General features: G+C 39.3%; 1 protein-coding gene across 1 annotated transcript in view; it reads left to right on the top strand.

Annotated features, from left to right (window-relative positions):
- Window positions 1-2,126: 2,126 nt before the first annotated feature.
- Window positions 2,127-9,760, top strand: part of UBR3 (ubiquitin protein ligase E3 component n-recognin 3) — a 197,628-nt gene continuing 189,994 nt past the window's right edge. Inside the window, exon 1 of the mRNA XM_055572294.1 lies at window positions 2,127-2,743. Within this exon, the coding sequence (XP_055428269.1) occupies window positions 2,199-2,743 (545 nt within the window). The 5' untranslated portion in view covers window positions 2,127-2,198. The remainder of the gene's footprint in view (window positions 2,744-9,760) is intronic.

Here is a 9,760-nt window from a genome sequence, read left to right as displayed (position 1 = left end):
AGAAACCAAAAACACTGATTGGTGAACACACACTAGTTCTACCTTCATTTGAAATGTTTTTGGATTTTATTTGGTTTACAATTTGGTGATTCATAAAGGGAATTATTGAATTATTTGTCACTGTTAAATGATTGTAAAACTGCTTTATTAATGTAGAGTCTGGTCCGGACCTGTGAAATAGTATGTTTTTGTTATGTTAGATTCATTTATATCACTGTTTATGAATTGGAAATACTCATTCTACTTCTTTGGATTGCTTCTCCTAGAGTTTTATTCATTCTTGGTTGTCCTTTGTTATATATTCCTAAATAACTTTTAATAATACATCCAGTTCCCTGGAGATGAGCTATGGAAACTTAATAAGCTGTAGTTTTTAGTTCTGGAAGGACTGTTAATGACAATCTCTTTTAAGATTCAGATTTTGCTTGATAGGACAGTGTAACTTCTGGAGATTTTGATACCTTGGGTCTGGGGTAGAGCCTGGGAATATATTTTGTGGGTAAGAACTTCAGGTGAGTCTTAGGATCAGGAAAGTTTGGGAAGCATTGATATGATAGATAAAGTAGGACTTTGGATTCAGATGAACTTGGTTTCTAGTCATATTTAATCGCCAGTTGTGTGTTTTTGGGACACATAAACTACCTCTGTAAGTTTAATTTCTTTATAGGATTATTGAGACAGTTAAAATAAATAACACATAAAGAATGGGGCACAATAATTATGCAACAAGTTATCTATTCTAATTATATTCCGTTTAATGACAATCAGATCAGATCAGATCAGATCAGTCGCTCAGTCGTGTCCGACTCTTTGCGACCAAATGAATTGCAGCACGCCATGACTCCCTGTCTATCACCAACTCCCGGAGTTCTCTCAGACTCACGTCCATCGAGTCGGTGATGCCATCCAGCCATCTCATCCTCTGTCGTCCCCTTCTCCTCTTGCCCCCAATCCCTCCCAGCATCAGAGTCTTTTCCAATGAGTCAACTCTTCCCATGAGGTGGCCAAAGTACTGGAGTTTCAGCTTTAGCATCATTCCTTCCAAAGAAATCCCAGGGCTGATCTCCTTCAGAATGGACTGGTTGGATCTCCTTGCAGTCCAAGGGACTCTCAAGAGTCTTCTCCAACACCACACTTCAAAAGCATCAATTCTTCGGCGCTCAGCCTTCTTCACAGTCCAACTCTCACCAGCCAAATATTTGAACACTTATGGACAATGATGAAAACTTATTCTTTGCCCTCAAAAAACTTACCAATTAGTATTTTTTTTTTGTTTTTTTTTTTTTTTTTTTTTTACCAATTAGAGGTTTTTTTTTTACAGTGAAAAGCAATGTTACATCATCAAATAAGTTCAAAACCATTTTCTTTGGAAGAAGGGAAATGAAACAGGCGGACATTGCTAGGAGTGTAGGGTGATTTTATGGGGTGGAGCATGGGTGGCACTAGGAGCAATACAGGGCAGGGGCAGGAAATAAAGCATCTTTCAGAAAACACTGAAGAGTCCCATTAGTTTCTTTCAAAGAGCAAAATTAGAGTAGCACCAGGAGATCATGATAGAAAGACAGGTTGGAGGTGGACTTTAACAGAAGATTCAAGTAGTGTTTGACTTTTGCTTCCACTAAAGATTTTGAACAGGAGAGATAGTAAGAATATACCCTAGTCCTCTAAAAAATGTATTAGAAGTTTAAACTGATAATAGTGTGAAGGTAGGAATTGATTCGGGGAGGAGGGGAGTTAGTTTTTTTTTCAGTAATAATAGTAATTCAATAGTAATTAAGGGTTTGATAACAGTGGAAATCTGTATCTCAAAACGAAATAGAGATGCCTAAAATACATCTGTAAGATGCTGACTTTTATAGTTCAGGTAAATAAAGGGAAAAAAGGTCCATATTAAAGGTCTTCCATATTACTCATATAAAATTTTTTAAAAAGTCGAGTCCCTTCTTTTAGTGGCTTTCAACTACAAGAGAGCCAAAAGGTTGAAGAAAGAAACAAGAGGACTGTCCCAAGCTAGCGGGTCGGAAAGCCCGCACCCCAACTGGAGGGGGCGTGTGCATGGGCGGGGACGCAGGCGGAGGTGCGCGGCAGCCCCGGGGTATCGCGAGAGTTGGGCGGACCGAGCAATCGCAGCAGTCAATTCCCCCACCCTCCCGGGAGGAGCCGCCGGCCCTGGACTCTCCAAATTCTGAGCTCTCATCATGGCGGCGGCGGCCGCTGCGGCCGTCGGGGGGCCGCAGCCACCCCAAGCCGAGGTGCCTGCTCCCGGGCTGGCCCTGGACAAAGCAGCCACCGCCGCGCATCTGAAAGCGGCCCTCAGCCGGCCGGACAACCGGGCAGGTGCTGAGGAGCTGCAGGCGCTGCTGGAGCGGGTGCTGAGCGCCGAGCGGCCGCTGGCAGCGGCTGCGGACGGCGAGGAGGCGGCGGCGGCAGGCGGCGGGGGCGGTCCGGGGGCGGCCGAGGAGGAGGCTCTGGAGTGGTGTAAGTGCCTTCTGGCGGGCGGCGGAGGCTACGACGAGTTCTGCGCGGCGGTGCGGGCCTACGACCCCGCGGCGCTATGCGGCCTGGTCTGGACTGCCAACTTCGTGGCCTACCGCTGCCGGACGTGCGGCATCTCCCCCTGCATGTCGCTTTGCGCCGAGTGCTTCCACCAGGGTGACCACACCGGACACGACTTCAACATGTTCCGTAGCCAGGCCGGGGGTGCTTGCGACTGCGGAGACAGCAACGTGATGCGGGAGAGTGGGTGAGTGGAGTCTTTCCCCAGGGCGGGGGACACAGCGGGATTGTCCAGGCCGAGTCTGAAGAGGCCTCGGGGAGGGGAAGCTCGGAGCCGACTCCGAGCTGTCAGGAGAAAGAAGTGGGGGAAGGTGCAGCCACATGGGGATGGAAGTGACTGAGCTGTCAGCGGTGAAAAGGGGATGGGGAGGAGGGGAGAGCGGAGAGCGTATTTAGAGAACGAGGCTGGGAATTTCGGGGAAGCCGAGGCGAACGAGTGATTGCGAGAAAAGAGCCAGTGCCTAGAGTAGGAGCGGAGAGAAGAGGAAAGGATACTTGGGGAATCTGGTGTCGAGCTGTCAATTGTGTACTTGCTGGGGAAGGCTTTAAAGCCGCTCGTTTCTTGGGAAGAAACTGATGATGTGATTTGAATTATTTGGGAGAGCGATGATAATGGGGACTAAATTGGGTCGCGGGATGATGAGAGTGGGGGAAGTGGTCTTGCAGCTGCAGAGGAGGACAGCTTGTGGAAAGGGACTTCTGAACTGTCAGTGTGTCTGTGTGAGGGAAGGAGCTCCTGAGCTGATGGGGGTTGAGGGAGGAGGGAAGGGGAGGGGCCTGAATGAAAAGTGACTGTTGAGCTGTCAGTGGAGTGTTTGGTGTGCTGGAATGACAGCTAGAATTGAGCTACTGAGCGAGCAGTCAGTTATAGAATACCCTCCATACCAGAACAAGCAAAACACTGAGCGAATTAGGAATCAAGTCCTAGGTCTTCGATAGTTAAAAGGGCACTTTATTCACGGACTAATAGGCGAACCTCTATCTAAAAGGAAACACTCAACAGATGCTTTTTCGATAGGAATGTTGTACCAGGATGTTGGAATTTGCCAAAAGACATTTCAGAGATTGCAGGGAGTTAAAGAGTTGGTACATGTTGTGTCTTGGCTTGGGATATGATGTCTGGGGAAGTCCTGTGAGAAGAAAAAAGCTTAGTCAAAGAGAGCTTTTTGGTTGGGTAGTATCTGAAAGAATGTTAGCAAATCCAGTTATTCAAGTTTTTCGATTTTCAGGTCTTATAATTAATGATAGAGTATTAGAAATGGTCTCTGTTTTCCTTGGAGTAGGTTACTGTTACCTGTAGGTTACTGTTACTGCAAAATGTTTATATCTATTAGGTAGATACATGACCTGTGTCTTAAGCAGCTTATGCAAGAGTAGAAAATGGTAAGTTCCTTAAATAGTCTGGGAGTTAGAGGAGGCTTCTGTGCAGAGGGAGTAAGAAAAAGCTTTAGAAAGGAGCTTGCTAATAATGATAATACTTGTAATTCTGCTGCTGCTGACAAGGACAATAGTAATAATTGCAGCTAACATTTGCTAACTTTAGAGTGTATGCCTGACACTTAAAAATACTTTCAAGATTGATAATTAAATAGGTAAAATTTTTTTAGCTAAAAAAGCAAAAAAATAAAAATATACACAAAGTTTCCCTCTCATCCTGTCTCCTGTCTGTCCAGTTTCTTTCCACCGTTTTTAGTTTCTCTTAGTGTGAAAACAAGGGTGAATATATATTTTGATTTTTCAGTCTCTTTATATCATATACATTAGTCTATGCATTTTCATTTTTCATTTAAGAGGTCTGTCAGTAAATCAGTGTACTCTGTTAAAAAAATCTGCATAGTGTTTCATGTCATAAATTTGCCATTCTTAGTCATCACTTTTGATGGACATTTTGGTTCCAATATGAAATTACAACCTGATCTACCTTCTTTTCACACCTGTGCAAGAATATCAATGGGATAAATAAAGTGAAATTTCCAGATTGCCCCCCCCATAAGACTTAGTAGTAAGCAGAGCACGTGACTGTTTTACAACAGCCTCATCAACAGAGTGCTATTAAAATTTTGAATTTTTATCCACCTGTTTGGAAAATAATGATCAAATATTAAAACCCGCTTTACGTGATTAGCTCATTTAATCAATAACTCCAAGACTGTTACTCATTATCCCCATTGTACAGAAGAGGAAAGTGGGGTGCAGGGTTTAAGACACTTGCTCAGGATTATACAAGTAGTTGGCTATGCATCTTGATGCCAGAGCCTGACAGCTTCACCATTCTCTCTATTGCCGTTACAAATAACATTCTTATTGGTACTTCCATTTGTTACTATGTTCCTTTTTTTTTAATATGTCATTCTTAGGCCTTTTTTTCTTTTTAAAATGTTACCTGTTAAAAACATTTAAGAGGGATTTCAAAACAGAGGAATTGAAACAGTGCCTTATTGATCCTTAGACATTTTTACTTCTTAGTCAATGTTAACATTTAAGAAACCCGCAGAATACGTGAAAGTAGGAGATAATATTCTTTCCTGAATTTTAGAACCAAATGGCATAATTAATTATCAGGTTCATTTGGATGAGATGCATATCTGATCTCTCATTGTGATGCTTCATTGTGGGAGCAGAAATATCTCAGTGAGTTTCTTTCAAGGTACTTGTACAGTTTTAGGGCATCTGGGCTGTAGCCGGTCCATATCTTAATCTCATAGCATTTGTCTTCACTGACATCTTGCAGATTCTTATTTTTCCCCTAATCAGGCAAGCCTCCCTTTATCAGATGATACATGCCTGCGTGCTCAGTCACTTCAGTTGTGTCTGACCCTTTGTGACCCTATGGACTGTAGCCCACCAGGCTCCTCTGTCCATGGGGTTCTCCAGGCAAGAATATTGGATTGGGTTGTCCTGTCCTTCTCCAGGACATCTATAGTACTTAAATAATTATTGTCTGTCTAAAATGCATAGCTATTGTCTGTACATACCAGCAGTTGCCATGCCGTTTCACAATGGGCAAGAGTGAACAATAAACAATATTATGGCCATGTGATTATTCTGAAATTTTTACAATTCTTTGGGTTGGACAGGATAATTCTTCTGGGCCACGTACCTAATTACTACTTTGAGAGACACAGGATGTTAACCAGTGGTGCAGGTTGAAAGGCTGCCTCTGGAATCTTTTTAGAACTGGGAATCATTAAAAAATTCCTGGTGGGCAAAGCTGGACTACCCTCACATGGATGGAATGTAACTTTTCTCAAGTTTTTGATATTTCTTAAAATTTTTTTGGTTGCTAAAGATCGAAGATGTGTTGATTTTAGTGTTGTTTGTTATTTTAATTGTCATAGAAGTTTGTATATCTTATTCAGTAAATTTTAAAGGAAGGATTCTATTGTTCTCTGTATCTTGTTCTTAATAAAAGAGAAGAAACCCTACTGTGCCTTAATCCTTTCCCCAAGTGTCTGACTGTTTTGGGTAGGATGTTGTATGATTGGAGATGGGAAGAATCAAATATTTGGTCTATCACAACTTGTATTACTGTTTAATTTTCAGATTTATAATTACAGAAATATGCAAGGAGGATTCAGTTTTCTTTGATTAGTAGTAATAAATGTGGCGTATTAACAGGTATACAAATCAAAGGAAGAAAACAGCTGAGAATTCATTTGTAGGAAGAGATTACAAAGCCTATAGAAACTGTGTATTAGTAATTGTGTGTTTGGACTTCCCTGGTGGTCCAGTGGTTAAGACTCAATGCTTCCAATGCTAGAGGTGTGAGTTTAATCCCTGGTCAGGGAACTAAGATTCCGAGCTTTGCAGCATGTCCAAAAATAAATAAATAAAAATAAATTTAAATAAAAATTTAAAAGATAAATTTTAAGAATAGTAATGGAAAATATAAAATAATGTTTGACTGGTTTGGGGTTCTGATGTTACAAACCAGAAATTGGAATTTTAAACATTTAGTTTTCAAATTTTGATGCAGAGGATGACCGTTTTCATATTCTATTCTGCATTACAGATTTTTTTTGCTACCTTCCTTATTTTCCCTCACAGATTCTAAACTCTTTAAAATTAGAAAATTCATCTTGCTATTATTAATCAAACGCTCTTGTGCTTGCTTACTAGGTAGATAGTATGTGTTGAATTAAACTGGATAAACTAGTGACTGTTTTACCTTAAAATTTACCCTGAAGTCACATTGCTTTAGTTATTCGGGAGGTGGCATGGATTATTAAATCCAAAGCATCTTTTTTTTTTTTTTTTTTTAGGAGAAGAAATTTTATTTTCAAGGATTTGTGCAACAGTGGTGAATAAAATATTTTATTTCCGCTATAAAAAGCTGACTTCATTCCACCCTGGCATACAGGGTTTATGGTGTGCCAGTTTGAATCTGAGGCAGTACTACTATCTCCATTCTTCTACCCCTAACAGACTCTGTTAAAGGAACAACTTCCTACGATTTTCATTCAAAAATATGACATACCAACCAAAGCATCTTTTTTCGGTGTACTTCAGGAATTGTTAACTATTTTTCAATTTCAAAAGTAATACTTACAGGTTATAACATAAAAATAGGTAGATAAAGTAAAAAATAAAGTTTCCTCTTTCCTCCATCCCACTTCTCAGTGAGAGATTTCCCTGTCTTTTGAGCTTAATTTTAACTAAATTATAACTTAAATTATAATTTAACTTATAACTAAAAAGATTTTAGTTATAATTTATTCAGCATTTCTAGATGTTTTGTTGTGGGAAGTTTTTAGGTTATTTGGTGTGTGGCAGTGCTAGAAATACTTTGGCCACCTGATGCAAAGAGCTGACTCATTTGAAAAGACCGTGATGCTGGGAAAGATTGAGGGCAGAGGAGATGGGGACGACAGAGGATGAGATGGTAGGATGGCATGACCAATTCAGTGGACATGGATTTGGTTAGACTCCGGCAGTTGATGATGGACAGGGAGGCCTGGTGCGTGGTTCATGGGGTTGCAAAGAGTCGGACATGACCGAGTAACTGAACTGAACTGAACTCAGTGCTAGAAATTGAAGCCATGGATGTCTGGTTGAATAGTGTTACACTCTCTGTACCTTGCTTTTCCCCCTGAACATACTTATTGAAACTGTCTCTTATTAGTACATGGAGAACAATTTGATTTTCTTTTTAAATTGTATTCTATTGCATTTTGATGTTTTTGTATTTTACTGTAATTTATTCAGTCAGTTCACTACTGATAGACATGTAAATTAAGTCTTGGGCTTAATATAAGCATAACTGAAGTCAGTATTCTTGTATACACGTCTTTGTGTGTGTGTGAGTATATGTGTGAAGATAAACTCCCTGAAGTAATATCTTGGTTAATGGAAATGTGCATTTTAAACTTTTGATAGCGCCCTCCAAAGAAATTAATTTACACTCTTACCAATAATGTATAAAAGAGCATGTTTCCCAACATGTTGGCCAGTGTATATGGTGTTACCAGTTTTTCTGATCTTTGTTAATCTGATAAGTGAGAAATGATATCTTTTTCATCTGTTATCCCTTCCCCCACTCCCCTTTCCTCCCAGACTGGAGTATTTTGAAGCAAATCTCAGGTATCTTATAATTCAACTTATAAATATTTATGTATTTCAGTAAAGAAATATGAACCCTTAAAAATAAAATAGAACCCAAATGTCCATTGACAGATGAATGGATAAACAAAATGTGGTATATTCATAAGATGGAATATCATTCAGCCTTTACAAGGAATGACATTCAGACATGATCTACAATATGGATGAACCTTGAAAATCTTAACGCTAAATGAATAAACCTGACGTAAAAACACAAATATTGTATGATCCTATTTATATGAAGTTCTTGCAATCGTTTAATTACCAAGAGAGAAAGTAAAATGGTGGTTGCCATGGGCTTGGCAAGATGGAAGTGAGGACTTGTTTAATTGGTAGAGTTTCAGTTTGAGAAGATAAAAATGTTCTTGAGTTGTATGGTGGTGATGGTTGCATGACAATGTGAATATCCTTAATACCACTTAAAATGGTTAAAATGATAAATTTTATGTGTATTTTATCACAAAGGATTGTAGTACTGTTACCACAATTATAGTACCTAAAATATTCATAGTTATTTTTTAATATCTTCAACTATCCAGTGAGTGTTCAGATTTTCCCACTTGTCTCATAAATGATTTCTTAGGGTTGATTTAGGATTAGGATGCAGAGTTCTACTATTGTACTTGGTTTTCATTTCTCTGAAGAATCTTAATTTATAGTTTTCTCCACTCCTCCTCTTTTTTCCTTCTTTCAATGTATTAGTTGAAGAAATCAATGTTGTGGGATTTAATGATTGCAGCTCTGTGATATTTAACTTGTTCCTCTGCCCACTATTTCCTGTAAACTGGTAGTTGGATCTAGAGTCTTGATCAAATTTTAGGTTCTGTTTTTGGGGAGGTGGTGCAAGAAAACTTGAATGGTGTCTTATAATTCCTGTTGAATTGTAGCAGGAGTCACAGAATATCTCCTTGTCTCTTCTTTAGTAAATGTTAGGTTGATCAGTGTGTTCAGGTTTGTCAGCCCAATCCATACGTCGTAAAGTTCCATATCATGTCAAAGATTTTTGCAGCTATTGACTATCACTGTCTAGACCCATTATTTCATTACGGGCTGCAAAATGGTGATACTCTAATTGTATTATCCTTTCATATATTACTGAGTTCTTTTTAGAATACTCAAAGTTTCAAGGATCAGCTATACTTACTTATATCTATATCTCTAGACATGTTTTACAGAGATCTTCTACTGAGGGGTGTACTGTGGTCAAACAAACTTGGGAAATACTACATGTTGTATATTCTTGGCTATCTGCAATGTATAACATTAAAAAAAAATCCCGTAGTAAATAAATCTGTAAATTTGAACAATCAAAGTTTCATTGATTAAATCTAGGAAGCTATTATTTTTGAGTCATACCAGTTTGGCAAATTTTGTCCACTTGACTACCCTTCCATTACCTTAATGTCAGCATGTCTAAAACTGAATCAGCTATATATATCTCTCCAAAAAAGATTTTCCTTTTCTTTTTTTCTGTTTAAATTAGTTTAATTTCCCCTCCTCATCAGAAATCCTAGCTATTAGTGGCTTAAACTTTGAAGCATTTATTGTTTTGCATCTTAGGACTAGTTCAGTGTTACAGGGACACAGGCTTTTTATAAACTTT

The sequence above is a fragment of the Bubalus kerabau genome, chromosome 3 (genome assembly GCF_029407905.1).
Source record: "Bubalus kerabau isolate K-KA32 ecotype Philippines breed swamp buffalo chromosome 3, PCC_UOA_SB_1v2, whole genome shotgun sequence".
NCBI classification, from domain to species: Eukaryota; Metazoa; Chordata; class Mammalia; order Artiodactyla; family Bovidae; genus Bubalus; species Bubalus kerabau.
This window is presented reverse-complemented; position numbering and strand designations above follow the sequence as displayed.